The 23333-nt window shown below is 52.7% G+C and overlaps 6 protein-coding genes across 6 annotated transcripts; 2 read left to right on the top strand and 4 right to left on the bottom strand.

Annotated features, from left to right (window-relative positions):
• Window positions 1-253: 253 nt before the first annotated feature.
• Window positions 254-1793, top strand: COCSUDRAFT_42427 (hypothetical protein; the record flags this gene model as incomplete). Its single annotated transcript, XM_005647317.1, has 5 exons — window positions 254-429; window positions 563-734; window positions 864-1007; window positions 1119-1316; window positions 1605-1793. 5 exons carry the CDS (start codon window positions 254-256, stop codon window positions 1791-1793), a joined length of 879 nt encoding a protein of 292 aa, XP_005647374.1.
• A 1842-nt stretch (window positions 1794-3635) lies between these two features.
• COCSUDRAFT_47711 (hypothetical protein) lies at window positions 3636-7207 on the bottom strand (the record flags this gene model as incomplete). Its single annotated transcript, XM_005647316.1, has 10 exons — window positions 3636-3929; window positions 4194-4388; window positions 4638-4790; window positions 5108-5236; window positions 5420-5537; window positions 5724-5892; window positions 6266-6381; window positions 6554-6719; window positions 6857-7019; window positions 7130-7207. 10 exons carry the CDS (start codon window positions 7205-7207, stop codon window positions 3762-3764), a joined length of 1455 nt encoding a protein of 484 aa, XP_005647373.1. The 3' UTR covers window positions 3636-3761.
• Window positions 7208-7759: 552 nt separating this feature from the next.
• On the top strand, window positions 7760-8596 carry COCSUDRAFT_42425 (hypothetical protein; the record flags this gene model as incomplete). The annotated part of the gene is made up of 1 exon (XM_005647315.1): window positions 7760-8596. One exon carries the CDS (start codon window positions 7760-7762, stop codon window positions 8594-8596), a length of 837 nt encoding a protein of 278 aa, XP_005647372.1.
• A 297-nt stretch (window positions 8597-8893) lies between these two features.
• COCSUDRAFT_33401 (hypothetical protein) lies at window positions 8894-9645 on the bottom strand. Its single transcript, XM_005647314.1, has one exon. It carries the CDS (start codon window positions 9605-9607, stop codon window positions 9416-9418), a length of 192 nt encoding a protein of 63 aa, XP_005647371.1. The 5' UTR covers window positions 9608-9645; the 3' UTR covers window positions 8894-9415.
• Window positions 9646-12582: 2937 nt separating this feature from the next.
• On the bottom strand, window positions 12583-16745 carry COCSUDRAFT_36872 (Mur ligase; the record flags this gene model as incomplete). Its single annotated transcript, XM_005647313.1, has 9 exons — window positions 12583-12729; window positions 12862-13003; window positions 13169-13362; window positions 13664-13897; window positions 14140-14396; window positions 14578-14732; window positions 14888-15052; window positions 15293-15458; window positions 16571-16745. The coding sequence occupies 9 exons, from the start codon at window positions 16743-16745 to the stop codon at window positions 12583-12585; spliced, it is 1635 nt and encodes a 544-aa protein (XP_005647370.1).
• Window positions 16746-21597: 4852 nt separating this feature from the next.
• COCSUDRAFT_36871 (TPR protein) lies at window positions 21598-23325 on the bottom strand (the record flags this gene model as incomplete). Its single annotated transcript, XM_005647312.1, has 5 exons — window positions 21598-21713; window positions 21806-21908; window positions 21999-22232; window positions 22389-22463; window positions 23248-23325. The coding sequence occupies 5 exons, from the start codon at window positions 23323-23325 to the stop codon at window positions 21598-21600; spliced, it is 606 nt and encodes a 201-aa protein (XP_005647369.1).
• Window positions 23326-23333: the final 8 nt, after the last annotated feature.

Genomic DNA, 23333 nt, shown 5'->3' with positions numbered 1-23333 from the left:
AGCTCTTTTCCAGAAATCTTGGGACGCTCACGACAACAGCGATTCCCTCACAGATGATCAAATAGAGGTACGGTAACCCGAAGGTCGTCCAATCTTTTGTTCTGACCCACTGAGAGGCAGATCACCGTTTGGTCTGAGTCACCGTGTTGATTGCGCATTGAACCTTGGGATGTTTTTAAAGCGATGAAAGGATCGCTGAGCAACCCGTGGGCATCCACAGGAAGCCGTGCGATGGCTGCAGTCCTGCAGTAGAATGGTGGCAGCCCTCGGCCTGTTCTCCTCCAACGAGCAGGCCGAGGACATCGCGACAGCTGACCTCAAGTACCTCCTGGTGCCGTACCTGTGGGGGGACCTGCTGTCACGCAGCAGGACGCAAGACCTCAGCAAGCGCGTGCAGCTCCTCAGCAATGCCTCTGAGCTCCTGCGAGGGTGGGCACTGAGCCTGCAGCCAATCTTCCTCACACATCATGGGATGAGCCACCCAGGATACTGAGCAAGCAGCTCTTCAAAACGTGGTTGACATCCTGCATAGCAATTGCCAATGTAAATTGTGGCGTTGCAGGTTTTTGGAGCAGTGCAGCGAGTATGGGCTGCTGGGGCCCGACGAGAAGTCTGCGCTAATGGAAGCTCAGGGCCAGGGCTCTATTGATCCCGGAACTCGGCGCACCCAAAAGATCGCGCGGATCAGGCTGGAGAAGGCTGCTCGGGCAAAGCTGGATGCGCTCAGGATGCAGGTGCATTGATACCCATCAGGCATCACCCCTGCATGTGCCCTGTGTGGACATCAACATCGTTTGGATGGCAGTCGGCAGTCGGCAATACAACCCATTGCATACCTTCAGTTTGCTGCAACTCTTGTGCAGGATCTGCGAAGGAAGAGAGTGAGCGAGCTGGAGGCAGAGGAGGCGCAAGACAGCGTTGATGAGGACATGGAGAGGGACGTTTGGTCGACACAAATACAGCTGCGCACCATGAAGGCAGCAAATCTACTGGGGTCTCTGAAGCAGGTGGGCATATTGGCACACCCCTGGCCCCTTACATGCCACTCTTTGAAATGCACACAAAGTGACTTCGCGCATTTGTTGGAACCGGCAAGAAGATTCTGGTCTGCCAAGCAGGAGATCGAGCTGCTGAGTCATGCAGCGAGTCTGCCGGAGGACTTGCGCGAGCGGCCGGCTCAGCCGCCGCCTGCAGCGCTGATGCAGGAGCTGCACACGGCAGCCGCGGCGCTCAGCATCAAGTCAGACGCACAGCAGATGCGCACAAACGTGTTCCGGCCCAGCCACATCCTGCCAACCGTCACCCTGGCGCAACAGGTGAGCCAGGCTGACTCAGCACTGTCATATATCTGTTGCATGCATCACGGAAAAGGGAAATTGCACGGCTGTTCAGCGCAGCATAGAGCGACACTAGACGCCCTGTTAAGCAGTGCATGTATGCATGAGGTTCGTGCCACTCAAGTCTCACCGTCGTGCTCAGGACTCTTTTGCAAGCTAGATTTGCAGTGCACGGCTGCAGTTAAGTCTCACTGCGTGCAAGCAAGCGCAAGTGGTTGTGCATGGACCTAAACGATGCCCTTCATGAAAGAGGAAAATCTTGTGCAGGCAGAGCGCGAGATTGCGAGTGCGCAGAGGGCGGCGGAGGCGCGGACGCGAGCAGAGGCCGCGCGAGCCAATGCGAAAGCAGAGGACAAGGATGGAGAGGCGGAGACGCTGCGGCAGCGCGCATGGGACGATTGGAAGGATGACAACCCTCGCGGCGCCGGCAACTCAAAACTGCTCCCAACGGCGTGACAGCTGCCATGACTTATCATGACATGCTCCTTGAAAATGCCTGGACATTGTTGAACGGGTAGTGGACTTGCATGATGCTTAAGTCATGAGAGCAATGATTGAAGCTGCCTGGCTGTCCCACCAGGATATATGTGTGGCAGTGTCTGCTGCATATGCGTGGCTCATCCTACAGCTCTGGCCCCTAGACGTGGGTGCCATTGCCCCTCTCGACAAGCATGGGGGTTGAAGGTGTTGAGTTGTATCAATCTCCTGGCATGTAGTCTTGGCATGCATGCTGCTCGCAGGTGAGCAATTCGTCAGTGTTGTGTTTAAGCAGATCAGACTTAAGACCAATATAGCAGGCTGCCCTCAGAACACCTTGTACCTCATCAAGCTTTTGCCATGTTTTACAAGTGAGAAGGCAGCCTCTCGCAATGCTGCTCACTCTGCAGGAAGGTAGTATGCATCGTCATATGCACCATAGTACTCATCGTCTGGGTCAAGAGTAGACGAGTTGAAGTAGTGATCATAGTACTCGTGTTCTTGTACCAGATCATCTGCATCATGCTGCTTGAGATGTTCAGTCGTATCTAAGTCCTTCAGGGCGCTGAATGGCCCCGCATCTAGTTGCTCACCCTCGCCGCCATCTCCCAACCCACTTCCACATTGGCCCTCAATATCTGCATCAGCAGACTCCGCTCCCCCATCTTCACCTCTGCTGGGTTCAGGCTCCCTGACTGACCCCATAGCCATATCATCCCCCTGCATGCAATCCCTTATGTTCAAAAGACCCCTCCTTAGGTGAAGCCGCATGCAGGTCATGCTGTGCCAGCAGTGTCTTGGGTCCAGCTGTACAAGCAGCTTACCCCTGCAGCTTCTTGAGATCGATCATCTTCATCATCGTACACTGACCTGACGCTCCTCCCAACCTTTACAACAACCACGTCATCCAACCGCTGGCCTGCTGTGCCACCTATCTGCCTCCCCTGCCCCTCCTCTGGTGAGCCCCAGCTGCCACTCTGCGCTCTGCCAAGCAAGGTCTGGCTGGCCTCCATGTACTGCTCCATGATGCCCCCACTGGCACTCTTTACTGCCTGCACAGGGCAGCGCGCTAATGATTGAATGTTGCTGTGCAAAGATCAAGACCAAGCATTAGTGATGTGGCGCACCTTGGCAGCTGCAGGCCTAGCAGGAAGTCCTTGTGTGTGTTCTGCTGAGGCTGGCTTCTCTGGGACACCTGGAATAATTTTGGAAAGATTGTCGCGGTTGTGGTGATTTGAGCACAAGAATATGATTTGAAGGAACGCGGAACCCAGTGCACAGGCCATATGGCTTTTATTGGTGAGGATCTACCTTTGGAGAAACAGTCTGGCCCCAACAAGCTGCTGCACTCCAATTCCAGAGGTATTCCACATTGAGACGATGAAAATTCTCTCTGCTGTTTGATCAAGCGAAGTCTAGGGAAGGGGATGTACTGATGCAAGTAGAGATCCCTTGGTTTGTTTCCACTTACAGTGTTGGAAATTGCCAGCACTACAAGGACACTCATGGCACCCACATACCACAAATGCACTGATTTAGCCATGCCATCATTTCATTGTCGCTTCTCTTGGCGATATTTCCGAGCAGATTGGTTGACACGAGCGAAGATGCGTGCATCAGTGCCCAGATCAACACCGAAAGGATAGGTGCTTCGTCTCTTTGGGACGACGCTAATTATACAATTCTCTATTTTGTGATGTATTCCCTTCTAGAAACGAGTGTAGAGATGATGCTCCAAGGCAAGTGATGGGGTTCTCCATGTGTTGCCTGGCTTCCGACAGATGAGAAGCTGCACAGTCCCTTCCTGAGAGGAAGTTTCTTCATGACGTTGTGGTTACACTTGCTCTCTATCATTGGCACATAACAGAACCACAGAATATGACTATGTTATTCCCTTGTCAAAGCACTGTCAAACAACTGCTAGCTACTGTCAAATTTGACCGTCTACTAGACGGCCTGCTCTAAGGCTTTATTCACGGCAATCTCCATGTCCTGCGCCTCGAGGCCCTTCTCTGGATTGGCCTCGATGCGCGCCAGCATCTCCGTCATCATGATCATTAGCTCCCGCGGTGTGGACAGCTTGGCCAGGTAGCTGCTGAAATCCTCCACCTTGACCTGCACGCCGTTGCTCAAGGGTGAGAAGATGAGTGACACTCTTCGAATCAACCCTCCACAAAGAATATTTAATGTAGAATGCTCAGCACACACTGAACCCATGGAAAACTCGTTCAATGTATGCTTGCAAGGTGCAGAAGTGGAGCTCAGACCAATCTGCAAGGAAGGTCAGCAAAATTGCAACATGTCAAAGATCACTGTGAAGTAAAAGTTTGCACACAATCGTGCAATGCCAGCAGCACGGCTGAGTGCAGGGCGGCGCACCTGCTTGAAGAGGTCGTTGAAGGAGGTGGGAATGGCGTCGGAGGCGTCCCCGGTCCAGGCGCCGTCGTGGGAGGGTGCGGCGAGGCGGCTGCCGGCCGCTCGCTGGGCCGCCACAAATCGGCGCTCGGCCAGTTCCTCCAGCTGGTGCCGGCTCCACGTCAGGTCCCTCACGAAGTGCCGGTCAAAGCGCGCCTCCTGCGCCAAGCATGCAGCCACGCTCAGCATTTCTGTAGCTATCTCACCCCACATCAGATCAATGCAATGCTGTGCCATTTAGTGTGACTTTGCAGCAGCATAAGGAACGAGGAAGCTATCTGACTTGAGACGTTCAACCTGCTGGACCGTATGATCCTTGTTGGGACATGAAGCAGTGAGAGAGGCCACTGTGTCTGCACCGGCGGATATAATATTTGAATTGCTGCCTAGCAGGAGTGGCAAGCTCACCTTGAGGGTCTTGTCTGTGTTGAGGTCGAGGGCGAGGCGGGAGTCTGGGAAGAAGAAGTGCAGGCGCCCAAAGTTGAGCAGGTCGTTGCGGCAGACCTCCTTGGCAAACGCCTTGATGGCGCCCGGGTAGGACACCGGGTCTAGCAGGCTCACCTGCACCAGAGCGACAGTTCACAATCTCACAGTTCAACGAACCAGTGGGCTTAGAAGCAGCCATCCCACGTAACATGCTCACTAGTTTAGCCCAAATGCACCGAAAGTGTTTCACTGCTGAAAACATGCACCGAAGCGACGGCTCTAGTCACAGGTGACAATACTATAAGAATCAAAACTTTACCAGGTCATGCGGCTTCGCCTGGTGTAGTCTGCACAGTTGTTCAGAAGCTCTGCTCATGTTTTCAGCAGGAAAAACTGTAGGGTTGCGAGCATTGTGTTGAGGGCTGTAGTGGTGGTAGGGGAGGGCTGCTCACCTCGTCAAAGCAGTCTCCGAAAACGGCGAGGGACTCATAGCCGAGCAGGCGCACCAGGGCGGAGAGGTTGTCCAGCTTCTGGTGGGCGCTGATGCCAATGCACAGGCTCCTGATGGTGCTCACTCGATCCTGCGCACAGCATGTCTCAGATGAAGCCTGCGCGGCTGACATTGCGCTGAACTTTTCCTGACTCTTCTGTTTGCCCTCTGTGACCGATGGCAGCAGGCCAACTTTTTATATCGATGGGCTTCATTGTGACCATGAGCACGTTAAGATTGCAGACAGCTTCAGCTAGAAGGTAGAGTGCCACACCTGGGGGCTGAAGAGGCGGTCCAGCAAGGCGGCCATGAGAGGGGGCGGCTGCTGCTTAGCGACCCGGATGGAGCGCATGAGATTCTGTGCTCTTTCCAATCCCCTTGTTGTGGAATTCCTGCAGCACACAGCGATGAAACTTTGGCGCAAACCTTAACGGTGAGCATGACAGGTGGCCTTGCAACCTGCTGTGCTGTGCGAATACCAAGCACACCAAGTACCACTGAATGAGGCCTGAAGATCATTTCACGGGCATGCAAATATCGGGTGTATTAAGGAAGAACGCGACTGGGGTGGCACACACCGCCACATGTAGGAGACAGCTGCGGCGCTTGCAATGCTGACGGCAGCCAGAGTGACGCGCGGGTGGTTGGTGATGCTGGGCGCTGCGCGGCCCAAGTCGTCCCACAGGCGCGCAAAGGGGCTGCTCAAGGCATCTGCCACCCCGGGGTCCCTTGCTGCTGCAATGGCCCCTGCTCATGACAAGCAGGGAAGGTTTGAGACTAGAGTAGTCCGCAAAAAGGCAATGCTTGAAAACTTTTCAGTCTCTACTCTTCATCCTGCTGTGAATTTGCTAATATTTCCAGCTCCCCAGCACCTGATTTGCCTCAATTTGCATTTGGGCAGTCCATACAGTGCTTGGCCAACGGTGTCCCACTTTTCTCTTGTGCTCCTCCAGATCGGGCAGACTAAAAGGAAGCTGAAAATCGAGGTGGTCCCTCTAAAACAAACTGTGGCCAGTCATCTTGCCTATGGCTCCACCAACATTGTGATTTACACATACCTCCCTAAGACCGCACCGTGACTCAGAGGGAGCAACAGGCACATCTAGGAGGAGGAACAAACCTGCTGCAACTGTGCCAACAACTGTGACCCCGATTGCTGTCTCGATGGCACTGTAGCGGGGCCTCAAAAGCTCTCGTCTGAGGTACGCAAGGCTTGCGGCGTCTGTCTTGGCATATCTGCATGGCACCCGACAAACCTTCACCACTGCATGCAATTGTTCTGACTTTGCAGGGGAACTATATCAAGAGCACAACGACCTAAATTGGAATAGCATTGAGATATGAGCTGGTTGACAACAACACATTGCTAGATGTTGGTACCATCTTGGGCTTTAAGAAAAGAGCGTACAGGTGAGCCAGGAGGAGGAACTGCTTGGATGCTCTAGCATCTAGCTTCACCAGGTCAAGCATCTCACGGCCCTCTGCTGACTTGGGATCTGTCATCTTGTCCACAAGCACGGTGGCAGCATATGCCAGTATGCAGTCCACCATATCTGCAGAGGTCCACAGCTCACCTGCCACATGCAACACGCCTTGACATGAGCATATTGAAAACAAACAGCAGGCTCTCTTTGTGGGATACAACATAATAATCCAATTGCACAGTGCTTGATAGAAGCAGCGAGTGACTCAGTAAGAGAATTCCGCTCACCGAACTGTGACTCCCAGTTGTCATCTGTGCAGCGTGTGGCTTCTTGGAAATTGCGCAGGCATGCTGTCATATGTCCAGGCCGACACAAGTCCACCATGAAGTGCCCTCTGGACTTGTTTGTGGCGCGAGCACGTTCATTGTAGTCATCATAGGCATGTTGCATCTGCATGACACCACCACACGAGACTGCATCCCAAATCGTATGCAGCGCCTTCAAACAACAACAGAAAGAATGCATAAGAAGGATCACAGACTACAAGATCTAGTACTCACCTGCAAACGGATGGTTGTCTTCCCAGAGCCCCGCCTTCCAAAGATGACATAGGTGGTCTCTGCAGGACATAAGAACATGCGTTGTGAATCCACACAGAAATTAACAGACCACAGTCGTGTTTGGTATACTAGCGAAGCATGCCCGCTCAAGCAAGTGCATCATCAGTAGAAGTCCAAAAATGTACCTGAAGGTACAAATCCCTGTAGATCACTGTGGACATATAGAGAAGTAGTATCAAGTGATGTCTTCTCGGCTGTCCGATCCGTGAAAGGATTGCGACTAAGCCCAAACTGCTTGAGAAGATCAGTAGCTGGCATCGTAAGAGCCCGATCGAAGGTGTTTACAACTGGCAACTATCTCATGCCCCTCTGAACTTATCAGATGATACTAAGGATACGCTAAAAGCTTGTCTAATGCAGGCATAGTACCTTTCTGCAGGTTCCCATTATTGCAAACTGGGACGTCGTGAACCTGTTCGAGGATCCACAGGAACGCCATCCTCGACTGGTCTGCCCTCCAACCTTTGCATGCTCCATTCCATCTTGATCTGCGATCTTGCGATGAGTCAGGGAACCAGAAGTCAGTCGAAGCGCCCAGCGCAGGGCAGCCCAGGGCAGTCAGATGAGGAGATGGAGCCGCCCCTCCACGATCTCCTTCTTGCAAAGGTCGAGTCTATGATCCACGGCCTGGAAAGCAAGCTTGACAGTAAGCTGGACGAGAAATTTGGGGCCCTCTTCCCTCAGCTGAAGGCAGAGCTCAAGGCAGAGCTGAAAACCGAGCTGAAGGATGAGGTGGTGGCTGAGCTGAAGGCAGAGCTGCTGCCTCTCCTGCGCGCTGAGCTGGCCAAGGACACGCAGACCAGAGCCGCCTCCAACGATGAAGCAGTGGTGAACAAAGTGCACCATCTGGAGTCTGTGGTGGAGTCTCAGGCCCGCCAAGCCAGGAGTGCCAACCTGATCTGCCATGGTCTGGCAGAGGACAACACAGAGAATGTCTCAGCCCGCGTGGCAGCGCTGTTTGACAGCAACAGCGGGCCCCCTGCTGTTGTCAGCGAAGCTCGCCGCCTCGGTGCCCCCAGCGCCACGCGCACCAAGCCGCGCCCCGTGCTCATCAGCTTCAGCGGCGTGGCAGCCAAGCACGCTGCCCTCAAGCACAGCAAAGCCCTGCGCCAGCGCCAGATTTTCCTGGATCCCGACCTCACCCCGCAGCAGCAGCGCATCCGCGTCAGCATGCGCCCACACTATGTCGCCCTGAAGACAGCCGGCAAGCAGCCCTTCTGGCGCGAGGAGCGCCTCTTCGTCCGGGAGGGCGACCGCGTGCGTGAGCACATGCCTGTGCCTGGGCCTCCCCCGGCTGCCGCGCCGGGCGCCGCTGCCGCCCCGGGTGCTGCCACTGCCGGGCCCTCTCAGGCCGCGCCTTCCTCCCCCGGCCGCGCCGACTCCTACGCCGAAGCAGTGCGCCGCTAGGAAGTCTCCAGCCGCCTATCGCTGCGTATATTGTCCTGGAATGTCAATGGCTTACATGCTAGCAAAATATCCTTGTGGGACACGGCAGCCTATCTTGACCAGTTCGATATTGTACTTCTGACTGAGGCCCGTTGCTTGACCTGGGATGACTCGATCTTGCCTCACCACTCTGTGACTTTCACGGCTGCTAGTGAAGAGGGCAAGGCGGGTGAAGGCATTGTTGTTGCGGTTCGGAAGCACCGTGATTACCACGCACAAGACTGGGTGTCAGACACTGACAGTGCCTTATGGGTGAAAGTGCAGTTTGAGGGGGACTCTACACCGCTGCTGATTGGCTCCAGCTATGTGCCTCCAGCGGGTTCCCGGCAATTGCAGACTGTGGACCTGACCAGTCGATTTACGGGCTTATGTGCAGAAGTTGTTGCCGCTCGTGCTCAGGGCAATGTGATCCTGGCAGGAGACTTCAATGCTCGTGTGTCAAATTTGCCTGACGCTGATGACAGCAATACTTGAGGCTGCACTGATGAAGGTGTCAATGCTCATGGGCTGCGCCTGTTAGATTTTTGCAAGGAAACTGACATGCTCATATGCTCTGGCAGAGTGCTAGGAGACCTTGAAGCAGTGCCTACCTTTAAGGCCAGAACCCATACTCAGGCAACTAGACCTGATCATGTTCTCGTTTCCGCTGATGCGCTCCCCTTGATTTCTCATCTTGTTGTGAACACTGGTAGAAAAGACTCTGATCATCATCCTATTGAGATGACGTTGCAAGTGAATGTGGCTGCCAGTGTTCCCTTACCATGTATTGGGGCGCCATTGTCACGAGTGAAATGGCAGCCCAGTGCTAGGAATGCGTATGCTGCTGCTTTGCGCAATGTTGCCAGTGCAAGTCTTGACGCCTGCACAGGCCATGCTGTGGCTGGGGAACTTGATGCAGCCTTTCAGACCCTGGAGGCGGGGATCCGGGAGGCCGCAGCCGCGAACAGCATGCCGGCCCGCACCGGGCGCCATCAGCGCAAGGCGCGTGCCGACGCGCCCTTCTTCGATTCGGAGTGCCGCCAGCTTAAACGGGACGTCCGCGCCCGCGCGCGGTGCGGGGGCGATCCAGCCGAAGTGCGCGCGCTGGAGCGTGCCTACCACAACACCGTCCGCCACAAACGGCGCGCTCACCGGCTCGCGCAACTGCGCCGCCTGCTTGATGATTTGCACAGTGACCCCCGAGCCTTCTGGAAGCGGCTCAAGTCTCAGCAGTCTGATATACCTGAGCAGCTCAAGCCAGTGCAATTGTGGGCTGGCTATCTCAAGCGGGTTGCAAACTTGCAGTTGCCACTCATTGCTGAGCTGCCCCACTTGTCTTTCCCTGTCCAGCCCAGTGCTCCTGTTGCCCATGTTGATGCTCTCAATGCACCCATCTCTCTTGGGGAGGTGCTTGCTGGGCTCAAAAGTTTACACAATGGTCGTGCCACCGGAGTGCAAGGTTTACCAGCTGAGCTGTTTCGGTATGCAAAAGATGAGCGGGCGCCAGGCATGCCTCCTCTGGAAAATGTCCTGGCGCCTGCTTTGGTGGCTGTGCTGAACTCTGCATTTGTGGCTGGGCAAGTGCCACCCTCTGTGAATGGTAGCCTGATCACCCCTGTGCACAAGAAAGGCAGCAAGCTTGACATGCTCAATTATAGACCCATTGCCGTTACTGAGCCCATCATGCGCTTGTATGCTGGCATATTGAATTCTCGTATTCTGAAGTACACAGAGGGGGCTGGATTGCGTGCAGCCACACAGGCTGGCTTTAGGCCAAAACTGTCTACGGCCCACCAGCTATTCACCTTGCAGCATTTTATCGACCGGCAAAACCATGCTAAGCAGCCCTTGTATTGTTGCTTTCTTGATCTGAAGGGTGCTTATGACAGAGTGAATCGGGTGTTGCTCTGGGAGAGTCTGCGTCGCCTGGGCATTGATGGCCGCCTGCTCTCTGCCATTCAGTCTTTGTATGCCAATTCTACGGTTGCCATTAAGATTGGGAGCAGGAAGGGTCCTAGTTTGCCCTCTGAGACAGGATTGAAGCAGGGTTGCCCCCTTAGCCCAACGCTGTTTGGCTTGTTTGCAGATGGCCTGCACAGGCACTTGCTGCAGAGGTGCCCTGGGGTTGGCCCGCAGTTGCGTCCTGGCAGTTGTGTACCAGATCTAGGCTATGCCGATGACTTTGCTTTGCTCGCCACCACACCTGCTCATTTGCAACGCTTGATTGATGCAGCTGCTGAGTTTTGTGAACAAACGGGAATGGTCATCAGTGTTGACAAAACAAAGATTGTGGTGTTCTCTTCAAGTTTGCCAGGACCTTTTCAATGGCTTTGTGGTGGTGCGCCTTTACATTGGGTTCAGCAGTTTCAGTACCTGGGTGCCCTTTTTGACGGTGCCCAAGGCATTAACCTCACCTTTGGCAAGCTTCACAGGAACATGTGGGGTGCGTGGGCACAGCTCAGGCAGCAATATGGGAAGTTGCATTGCAGCATGTCAGCTGGCCTGTTGTTGCGCCTATATGATGCATGTGTGCCGCCGACTGCCTCCTACGGTTGTGAGGTGTGGGGCCTGCGCAGCCTTCCTGGTGGCGACAGCCGGCGGGGCCGGGCTGCCTTGGCCTCCTCTCACCTGAAAATTCTGAGAGACATTGCTGGCGTCCCCACCTCTGTGCATGGTGCCATCTTGCTTAAGGAGTTGAATCAGCAGACCCTTGATTGTGTGTGGTGGCGGCGCATTATCAAGTTCTGGAACAATTTGGCTGCCTTGCCTGCAAATAATTTTCACAGGCAAGTGGCCCTTGCTGATTGTTGGGATGCCATAACCCGTAATGTTACGAATTGGGCTTGGGCCTTCATGCGGGGCTTGCGCCGGATTGGGTATGAGTTTGTTATTCGGTTTGACACCCTTGTTCCTGTGGAAGTTGATGCTGTGATGCAGCTGCTAGATGCGCAAGCACTGCAGGTTTGGGATGACATTGACATTTGCCCTAGGACCTGCCCGTCCAGCAATGCCACCTTGTGTACATATCACAGATGGTTTGCTAGGCCAGCTTGTGTGCGCCACCCTTGCCAGCTCTTACAGCAGCCTTTGAGTGCCCGTTGCTTGCGTATACTGTTGAAGTTCAGGATGGGTTGTCATAGTCTGCCCAATGTCTCGGGCCGCTGGGCAAGGATTCCCCGGCCCCAGCGTTTGTGCATGCGTTGTGCCCAGCAGGTTATTGGGGATGAGCGCCACCTTGTGTTTGAGTGCCCTGCCTTGCAATCTGTTCGGGACAGATATCCTGGGCTGTTTGGTGCAGCCATTGTGACGATGCAGCAATTCATGTGGCAGTTGGACATTGTTGGTGTTGCACATTTTGTGATGGATTGTTTTGATTATTTGGATGCTGCCAGTTCATCCAATCAGCCCTAGGCGGCTGGAGTGATGTAATCTTCCTTCCTTCCTTCCTGAAGCTAGAGTGATGTGCAATGAAACAACAGAGGTCAAGGTGTGACAGCCAATTGTCTCCCCAGACCTTCTGATCTCTAGACCTGCAACAGCACGGGTATCAAGTAATGCTAGCCAAGCCTGAAATCATTTCGAAATGCATGTGAAGCGCTCGGCGACGTCTATGGGCTGTTGATGTCAACACCACATTTGACAAGCCACTGGCACCTAGGCTGGGTGAATGCGAAGAACTGTCATATGTGCAGACTGGGTTACAGGTAGCAATGCCAGCCTCATCAGGCAACCGGACTGGAGCATGTAATGTTGTCATGCAGATGCTCAACTCCGTCACACCTTCGCAGAAAATTGCAGGTGTATTGTCTACATCTCTAAAAGGTCTAGATGTCTATAGTCGACTGGGTCAAGACTACAAAATCGCAAGACACAGCACCATCGGACGGCAGCTTGCTACCGCCAACAGGCCATGTGATGTCTAGTAGGCTTGCATTTCTCAGGCCACCAGGGGCTGCGCTATGCATGCATCACACAAGCAGCTTGTTGAAAATGCGGCCCTCGCGCTCGCCAACATCCATCCACGGCAGCTCTGCATGGTCAAAGCCGCTGATCTGCCACAGCTTGGCCACCTTGGCCAGAGCGTTGCGAGCCTCCACACGGTCATCGAACCAACCCTGCATAACAAGAGATCCTCTGAATATACATGTTATGTGAAGGCACAAACCCATGCAAATTAAACAGGGACATTTCCTGCAGCAGATGGTGATTGACAGCTGTGTGTAGAGGAGGTGTGGCACAGGGCGCACCCGCAAGTTCTCGCCATCGATGCCCCACTCCACAAAGTCCTTGTGGCCTCTGCCGGCAATGACAACGCAGTCATCCGTTTGTGCTGATCCGATTGCCCACCGGATCGCCGTCCACCTGTCCTCCACCACATATCTCCGGTACCTGTGTGGAAGACATCTCAAGTGTTGATCCACAGTTTATACACCCATATTGGTGACTGCTTCACCTAGCAGGGCTGCTTTGCCTTAGAGTCTGAACACATGGGACCTAGTCAAGGTGCAAGCGTGAGGCCCAGAGGCACTTAAAGGCACAGAGAAGGTGGCGCACTCGTAGCAGTTGTGCCAGAAAAATTCGAGGGCGTTGTAGTCCACTCGGCCGGGGTCCTGCAGGAAGCCAGGCTGGTAGGGGACGGAGGCGTTCCGCTTGAGGATGCTGTCCGGGTAGCCGGCCACCATGTCTGCAATGATCTCGTTCGGCGCCTCCCCCCGCGGGCTGTCATTTGTCATGATGACCAAGTCAGCCTGCTCCACAGTGCACCAATTACTCCTCAGGCAAGCATGCACCGCACCGCCTGCCTGCCACGTCATGGCTTTTGCAAGATCTACTCGTGAGCCAAGCATGCACTGCATCCCTCCCGGCCAAATCATAGGTTTCTGCAAAATTTGCGGGAGCGACGTTGCTGACAAGGAAGATAATTACTTGGCCAAAGGCTGCATTTGATCTTGACGCCTGGTGAGGGCCAGCAAAACTGGTGTGGAAAAGCGTAAATCTAGAGGCGTAAGAATTGTTGTACAGAGCTGTGGAAACAGGTTGTGTGCGCACCTTGTAGTGGGCAATCTCGCCCATAAAGGGGCGCTTGCCCTGGTCCTGTTCACCCGGGCAGCCCAGGACGAGGATGAGGCGCTTGGGGTGGCACTCGCGCAGGCCGTCCATCAGACGCGACAGCGCCGCCGGCGTGTCTGCCGCATCCACCACACACCCGAATGGCTGGTCCTCATCGATCACCTCGCAGCGGCCCGGCACAATCTCTGTCGCCTCAATCCCCTGCACAATCGTCTGCGCAAAGTGCCAATGCAGAGTCAGCGCATGTTACATGGAAGAGCTCTCAGCATGGGAAATTCTCACCACTGCGTTGGAGGGACGTGAATTCAGAAGCAAAGGATGGTGAAGCTGGAAGATCCTCTTCATGAGAAGGCACCTCGGCACAAAAAGACACTTGGCATGATTACAATGGAAGAGGCCTCCATTGTAAGAGAGGTCAAGCAGGCTGGGAAGCTGTGCACAGAAAAGCTGCACACCTTCAGTGGGATGGGATCGCCGTCCACGGTGACGGCCAGGCCGACAGCGACTGCAGCGAGGATGTTGTACACGTTGTGGCGGCCGATGAGGGGCGTGATGATGAGCAGCGGCCCCACCGGCGTCTGCACCTTGATCTCCGTCTCCCACATGCTGAAGCGCATCTTCTCCGGCCACACATCCGCACTCTTGTTGTACATCGCATACGTCACCACCGGCACTTGCGCGGCAAATGCACGGATGTCGTCCGCGTAAGGGTCTGCATGCATGCAAAATGACTCATGCTGCTGAAGGTGACCGGTTCATCCACGCTGTCGAGCTTCCCAGGCCTTCGCAGCTCATGCAGAGTTCCAACAGCCTCTAGCGTCTCATTTAATAGCACTCCAAAAGCAAATTTAGAAACTTAGAAGCATGCTCAGGGATCACAGCATTTGGCGCACCATCGAGATTGATGATGGCGCGCTGCGTGGTTGGGTCAGTCAGCCGCCTGAAGATGGCGCCCTGAGCTTCCAACAGCTCCTCAAAGTCTCCATCCTCCGCCGCGTCCGTGGCCAGGTTGGTGAACACTGCTATGTTCAGGTCCACATGGTCCATCCTGCTCACAAACAAAAGTGCTCGTTTAGTTTGATAAAACCCATCAGGAGACGCTCATACACGTACTAGGAGAATTTTCCTCAGGCTGAGGGGACTAATGTCTTTCAAGACTAAGTCGTCGATGAATGTGAGGGCAGCTCATGCTACGTGTCTCACCTGCCCTGGTCCAGCCCCTCAGGATTGCACTCGACAACCGCCACATCTGCTCCCCTGTCGGCCATGCCAGCCAGTAGCTTCTGCACCTCCAGGCCGTCTGGTGCCTCGTTGGGGGCCTCGTACTTGCCCTGGTAGGGAGTCAGATGGAAGGCAGCGCTGCAATCCCTGCAAGAGGACAGACACCATCTCACTGAGGCCCAGGTTCAATCGCCCTTCAACTTTCAACTAGACCGAGCCAGGCCTATCTTCACATACCTGATGATTACCATGTCATTTTATGCCCCACAGAGGTCAGGCTGGCCTTAGGGTCCAGTGGATTACACAATTTACTGCAAGACCACGAAGTCAAGCAATGTGAGTCCATCTAAAAATGTACCTCTCAAAGGGGTCACTTTTCAGGCGCACCTGTCCAGAGTAGGGTCAGCCTCATCTGGCGCCCAGAGGTCTCCCTCAGTGTCGAGCTTGTCAGCATAGAGCGCGTTCTCTATGCTGCCCACCATGCCCGTCAGCTTTCCCCACTCCTCAAAAATCCCACGTATGAGCCAGGAGGTTGTTGTCTTCCCAGACGAGCCTGCTCATGAAGAACCACCTCAGTAATCATGCACGCAAATGTGCATGCCAGACAAGTCACGCCGTTGCCACGCACTTGGGAAACATCTCTGTTGCATCGCACAGCTCCTTCTGGGAATCATGGCAGGAGAGGTACGCATCAGGGGCGGTAGGAAAGAGAGGTGCCAACAGCAGCCAGACCTGTGACTCCCACTACGGCCATCTTCTGTGATGGGTCATTGTAGAAAGCTGCTGCCATGCGGTGCATGCCGTCCCGGGGGTTTGCAATCTGCACAACAGGGGTATTGCCCCTCTTCCCAAGGGTCTTCGGCCCCAGGATGACCACTGCACCGTTCTCAATTGCCTGTCGCACATGAGAAACCTTTCAAGGGAGAAGCCATCACAATTGCAGTCCATAATTCAACAGCACATGCATGCAAACGTGGTAAGTCATACAAGTCGGCAGGATCAAACAAGCATACGGGTGGAAGCTACCGACCTCATCTACGAGGTCATCGCAATTTTCCTCCAAGCAAACGTACAGATCGCCAGGCACAATCTGAAGTAATGCCATTTTGATTAGCAAAGAAGCCAGGACAACTTTAATGTAAGGATTAATAGTAGGAAAAAAAAGTAAATTGAACAACACAGCGGGCATTCTCCAAGCACCAATGAGCTGTGTGTCACCTTCTGGGCGTCGGTGTGCATGCCAGACACTCTGACCTGGTTGGCAGAATTTTCAATCATGCCATACCCAGCCATCTCAAGCAAGTCCCCGAGTGCATACCTGCAGGCACAGTAATGTCATGCTGAATCCAACCAGTAATGATAAACCTGCAGGAGTCTGGCATGGATTTTCGTAGTCAGCGCCGTTCAACAGGTCAATGCCAGAGAGGTGCTCACTCTCGCAGTGGGGGCTCTGGATAAGATGGCCCTGGAAGCTCTTCGATGTCTTCATCTCCTTCCTGCTCCTCACCGTCTTCAGCGTCCAAGAAATCCCCCAGGCCTGCTCACACAACCGCTATGATCAGCATCTCTGCTTCAGACTGCATGAAGAATTGGGAAGCTCAATTTGGCACAATCAGGAAGCTCAAGTTCCCACGAGGTGCAGCATTCAGCAGTGGGGCCGCCCACCCTCAAACGTGGAAGGCAAAGCGGCCTCGCTGCTGTCAATGATCTTGTCCAGGTCCAGGCCTCCCACTAAGCCGGGCACAACTGCTTCTGTGTCCTCTGAATCCTCGTCATCCTCGTCCACATCACCATCCAGGATGATGCCTGCTGCCCTCTTCTTTCGCGGCTGCGCGGGCATCACAGCTTCAGACCTCAGCAGACACCCTCAATCCTTCATCTCTCCATCTGGCACGGTATTAAGGGACACGCTGTTGCCCATCGACTGTTTGCAAAGAGCTGTCAGATTGCAGCAAGTGGTGAGTCTGTTGTGGGGTGCAGCGTACCCTTCCCTCGTCCTCTTCTTCGTCTGCAATCATGTCCAGCCCGTCGCTGGCGTCATCGTCTAGGATGTGCCTTGCGCCAGCCCTCAGAGGCCGGATAATGTCCTCATCGTCATCAGCACCTGCTAGAAGGCTGTCCTCTTCGAACCCTGCCAAGACAGGAAAATATATATTTTCCACGCGCTAGCACCACCGTCAGGCTTGAGGTGTGTGGCATGTTTTATAAAGAGCGGTTGGTGCTGGACACTGTGGAAAGAAGGTCTGCACCTGTGTCCAGATCCTCATCTACAGCATCCAGGAAGCCATCGCCAGCTCCCTCAGGATCGGCAATATCGTCATCCTCTGCATCGCTGCTGAAAACGTATGCCCTTGAACCGGCTTCTGAGACAATTCTTTGCCTTGTCCAGCTGCAATGGCCTGCTCTGTGGAATTTCAGATCGTTCTTTATTGAGGCGTGCTTCCGCTGGACTTTTGCACGTAACGACGCCTTTCTAGAGTAAATTGAAAATCTAGAGAGCGTGTTTGTCAAATACAAGGTGCCTTTGCAACGGTGATGCAGAGGACACCTCGCTTGGACTATAGCTGTCAGCATTCTAACACTATAATTATACTTGAAACAAACATAATTAGAGGTCCAAGCTGAAGCTTTCAAAAATAACTCCTTTAGTGTATTCCAGTGTATACTTAGTAGATTAACGCTTCCTGAACTTCAATTTTTAGCTTGATAAGCAGAAAGCGGCTGTCGGCCTAAATTGGCCCGTGGCCCTCGTCATGCATGCTAGAGAACATGCAGCTACAGGCAGCTGCTGGCATGGAGTCTCCAGCAAAGTTGGCTGTTACATGTGCTCACTTCTCGACTCAAACTCTTGCAGAAACGTCTGTCATTGATGAATTTTGCGATGGCAGCCATGCACTGCATGGCATGCCAGTGGACATGCAGACCGTCTACTAGACCGTCTAGTAAATGTAATTAGACATTATAATGACTGTCACAACGGCAGTGCGCATGCACATGGCATGCCAGTGTTGCGGTGTAAACCATTGCGCGAACCATAGCTAGCAAAAGAGACGATCATAGGAAGTTTTTACAAGTGTCTAGCCCCACTTTTAGGTCCTGATCATACCATCTTGATCACGTGATCACGTGGTGCACCATGCCAGCGCTGATATATATGTTACAGGTTTTGTCAATTTAAAGGAGCAAACAGGAGGCCCTTCTTCCTGGTGTGGAACAGGGTTACAAATAGTAACATCAAGGAGACTCCAACTGAGGGCCATGTTGCAGCGTGCCAAAACCACTGCAAGGCGCAGACATGGACTTTGATTAGATGTAAGCCTGCTGTTCTCTGAGAACATGAGTCATGAAAGAGCATGATGGAGGCACGTATAAATTTGGATGTTTTCAAGGTTAGCCGTGCAGACAAAGCAAGTATCAGCAGTGTGCCAGTGACGTACCAGAGGGGTGGTTGCCACATTGAAGTACAGGTTCTGTCCGAACAGACCAGCTGTCATGGAAACCCAGGCGATGCACATAGTAATGATGCTGACCAGCTGAGGGCACACAGGGGGATCACTAGACCAAGAAGAGTATGTAAGGGCGGCATATGAGAAGCAGCATATGATCATTTGTACCACTCAAGGACAGGAAAATCTGAGGTCACATGTGCATCATTCCAGTAATAAGATAGAGGAGATGTCTACCAGGTTGAACTCCACGATGTTGTTTCTGCGGTGATCAAGGTCCAGAGTGATCAGGGACTCTGTGGCCTCAATCCGCTCCTTCAATACCTTCACCCGACTCAAGAGAGCATCCACCTGCCACCACATGCCGATATGCCTCAACTCTCAGCCAACACTGCTTGGGAAATTCCAATTTGAAGGGAATGAAAAGGGAATGATGTTTAAATGGAACCTGCAAAGCTTCTTGCCACGGTCTTCCCAACGAAAGCAGCACATCTGAAATCAGAGCAGCGTTCAGATGTTTTTGCAGCCCATTAAAGTAAGATTCTAAACATCCTGCCTGCATGAAATAGGTGTCCAGCAGATCTTCAAGGGCCTCAACGTCGGCCATCGGCAGCAGCAGCCGCTTGGCCAGTTCTCTGGTCCACATCACTGTCTGGATCTCGTCTGCATTGCCCAGATCTGCAGCGCTGTCCAGGTCACCCATCTGCTCGACAGTCATTCTTCTCTGCGTGCTTTGCCGGAACAGGGTACTTCCTGCGTGGCTGTTCAAGCTCTGCATGCACACAGTGCTTTGTCATACTGCGCAGATCTGATATTGCAGCCTGCCAATGAACTCACATGCTGCATCTGAGAAAAGATTAGAGAAAGTGTATGCATTCAAGAGAGGGTGCTCGCTGCCAGATGCAGGTAACAAAAGCGGGAGGTGTCTCACCAGCATGGTGCTGAGAGTGCGTGTGCGCAGATTCTGCGCAAGTACCGCAGCTTTGAGGCTGTTCAGGCGCAGAGTGCTGGGTGATACCCCTCCTGCACACAATGATGTCAATACAATATCGTCAGGTGATCTGGCATCCGGGTGCATGTGCATGGGTAATCCTTGTGGAGTAAAGAGTATGGATAACTTACCTGTGTCACCAATTGCTTCACTTCCAGGTGTGGGTGGTCGGATCCCCCTCTGGCCTGCAGCATGCAGATTAGCTGAACACCCAGACGCAAGCAATGGCTGGGATTCATCTGGTCCCCTAGAGCCCGCGCCTGCCGTGCTTTCATAAGGTACCATATTCTCAGCCGTGTCTGCCTGGCAGTCCGCCTGCGGCACCCCGGGACTGGCATTTTCGCTTGCTCTGATAGCATCCTGCTCCGCCTCATGTGCTTCTGGGAAGGGCTCCAAAGCTGTTGCTGCTTCTTCTGCCAAGGCTGAAGTCATCTGCACCCAAGGCAAACAAGCTTCATTGGATGTTCAGAAAAATCGCTTTTGAGAAGAAAAAAAATCTGTACATCCCTAGCTGGATCTTTGGCAGCAGCGGCAGAGTATAATGATGGAGTTTTGCAAAGTATCAAAGCATACATGCTGGAACTCTGCTCTTGCGGCTTCATCTCTTCGGCCCAGGTACATGTCTGCCATTTCAGTGGGGTTGTCAAGGATAGATTCAATCTCCTGCAAAATGCATTGTCACTGCCGTTGAAGCCCGCAATTCACTATCAATTTTGTAATTTCAACACGCAGCTTCAAATTGAGGATGGTACCAGGGATAGGTATTTAACACACTTGCATGAGTTTGAAGACTCTGCCCGACAAGCGGTTGACGGTGCTCTTGTAGTTCCTCATGTTCTCTAGCTCTTTCCGTGACACCTGCACACACAATCCCTTTTCAAGTACAAAGGACTACCGGCTGAGCAATAACTCGATGTGCCTATATTCTCACCCTGTGCTGCTGCCTCCATCCAGTCAACCAAGCATAGAAGCCTTTCTAGGATGTGACTCACTCTGGCAGCCAAGCGCTCCAAGCAGGGAATAGCAAGGCTCTCTATCTCAGTCGCCTCTGTGTCAAGCTCCTTGTCGTAAGCTGCCAGTGCTGACTCCAGAGCCAGCAACTCATAAGGTAGGCTGTAATCTATGTTGAGCTGCTTCCGCTCATCCTTTGTCGTGTCGTCCCTGAACATGTGAACCTCATGTAGCAAAGTAGAGTGGTTTGGAAGTCTCCAATTGATATGCTAGGATAACTTCATGCAATGCACTCGCACCATGGTGTTTTGGCCTGGCGAAGCCGCATGACCAGGTCCTTCACAAAAGGAGCTTCAGGAGACGCATGCATTCCAGGCAAGACTAGACTGTGAGGTGCACTCAAGATGATGCATTGGTCCTTGCTTATTATCAACCGCAGGCGTTCCAGGTTGACCACAAGCGCCTTCTCCCTGACGAAAATGGCCGCTGAAGGGTTGCTGCTCGCAACCTGGGCCAGCAGTCTTGAAAGTCTTCAAGTTCGCAGGAACTGGTGTACTAAGTAACCTGAGAAGAGGTGGGAGGTTCATGAGCTGGTGATCCAACAAGTGCACTCTTACCAAAGATTCTCCAAGGCGAAGATCTCTGAGAGGAATGGCCAGAGTCGATACAAGAGTGTGCTTGTCCGCCTGTTTTGTGGCAGATTGAGTCAGCAGCGGAGTTAACCACGAAAATTTTGAGATCCCACAAATACTGAAAATCAAGTATCTTGGTGGTTTTTAAAAATGCAGTACACCCGCACCGCGACAAAGCTGAGTTCGCCTGCAGCGTCAACCCTGAGCCACTTCCTTCGAGTCGCCATCGTGAACCGACCTCTCTCTGTCCCGACATTGCCGTGAGACGGAACCATACCACTGTAATGTACAGATATGGAGTTTACCAATTGAATATTAAAAGCACTGCGCCATTGTTCTCGTGATAATAGAACACATGTGCGACGCCCCAGGTGCGGTTACTCCGTAACGCAGCTGCCAGCCTTTCTCTACCCACGACCCAGCCTCGCACAATTACATCTTTCGTAGAATTTGGGATCTACATTATTCGAGCTGATGCTTATAAAGCAACCAGGGTTAATCAATGCAGACAAATATACTAATGTTACAACTGACATCGGCCAGTGTCCAGCACCCAGCTTTTGGCAGTGCACATGTGGTGTTTCATCAAGCTGTGACATTCGAGCATGCGCAGTATCATAGTATCACATCTAGATCATCAGGCCTAGACATGCATTGCGTCTTTGCAAAAGCTCATTGACTGAAGTTGATGGAATAGGATCCAGTGTTGGGGTCCTTCTCGGCCTTGAAGTTGTCCAGCGACAGCCCGACCTTGCCCAACAATGTGTTTCCCAGGTCTTTCAGCTTGCCTGCACGCCCACAGCAAAAGCACAAATTCAACAACACGCGGTAATCAAAGCAGAAATGGCAAAGTACTACAGGAAGCATCGACGACCCTCACCTAGCATTTCGTCCTTCATCTTTTCTTGCCTTTCCTTCACAACAGGTGTCAGCCGCAGCACTGTGTTCTTGGCAAGCGTGTTGTCAGGATCCAGCTCTATCACCTGTCACACAGCACAGCAGTGATCAAATTCTAATATGGGAAAAGCTTTCAGATCACCGCATTTTCAGGGCCAGAAATGTCAAGGACTCACTTTCTGGCTATCTGCAAGGGAATGCTCCATGTCATCCAGCTCTTCATAAGCAGCACTGCGCCGCATGAGGGCTTTCACATAGTCAGGATCCAGCTCCAGAGCAGCTGTGCTATCCTGAACTGCGTCCTCAAATTGCCTGCATTTCAAGTGGCACGCGGCCAGATTTGCATAGTACACAGCACGCTGTTTTGTGCTTGCTTCTGGCGCTTTCTGCAGGGCTTCCTCATACTTGGCCTGCATCAGTGCAGAGTTGTTTGCTGCATATGTGTGATTATGTGGCGCTGAGAGTTTCCGATCGCAGGCAAAACCTGTGCGGCACAGGCACCTTGCCTGCGCAGTGATCTCTATGAAGGAGACTGTGAAAATGCATTGCCCTGGGAGGTCACTTACGACGGCACCGTCAATGTCATTAATTGCATAGAGCTCGTTGCCCTCCTTTTTCAACAGCTCTGCTTCTTTCAATCTCTGCACATGCACAACACGAGAGATCTGAAGAAGTGCCAGAAAGCAATGTTTCAAGGTCCTGCAAGCATGATTGAGAGATGCTCGTGTTAGATTTTGGGGATACCACTGCTATCACCTTTTCATCGTCCTCGTTCAACGCTGTCGAATTTGAGTGCTTTGCAGCCTCATCATCCTTGCAAAAAGTACCTGTGACCTCCGTCACTTGCGACTCTGTGACCTTGTCATCCTGTAGGGATAATAAAGTGATTAAGGAGAGCTATATAAAGAACATTTTCGATGTCTCAGCCCCTTTAAGCATGGGTACCATCAATGCACATATTAACGAAGTGAATAACTCATAATGGAAAGCTTGGCATCATAACTCTTCCAAGGAAGTATGAATGGTAATGAGATGATCGACCTTTGCATTTGAAGGGTTGACTGCAGTAGTATTCTCATCGTTGCTTCCACCAGCAGAAGACGTCGAATTTGAGGACATACTCCTATATTAACCAGATGCCCTGAAGCTACAGAGAATTTTTTGGAGCAATCAATGTTTAGCTGAACCCCACTGCATGGAGTCTATGGACAAGAACAGCACCGTTTCGTAAAAACTTCCAGTGCAGGTTCGTCTGCAACGGCGTTGTTGACCACGCATGGCTTCCCAAGAATTTCACTTTCTCAAAGCTTGAACACCTTTGAATATCCTTCGCTTTGCATATTTTCGAGCTCTTTTGACGCTTGGCACTCTTAGCCAACATCTGCAATAGCTTCAGAAAAATCTCTGGGCTGTTGACATTTGCACCTGCCACTGATGAGTGCTCATTGAAGGGATCAAATGGCTGTCATATTTCCTGTAGCTGCCCAGGTACATTAGATTCATCGCTGCAT

Source organism: Coccomyxa subellipsoidea (assembly GCF_000258705.1).
Source record: "Coccomyxa subellipsoidea C-169, whole genome shotgun sequence".
NCBI classification, from domain to species: Eukaryota; Viridiplantae; Chlorophyta; class Trebouxiophyceae; family Coccomyxaceae; genus Coccomyxa; species Coccomyxa subellipsoidea.
This window is presented reverse-complemented; position numbering and strand designations above follow the sequence as displayed.

Bases quoted from the DNA above. Each gene is read 5' to 3' on its own strand.
- COCSUDRAFT_33401 (XM_005647314.1), bottom strand. From the start codon at position 9,607: ATGGCGCCCGGTGCGGGCCGGCATGCTGTTCGCGGCTGCGGCCTCCCG.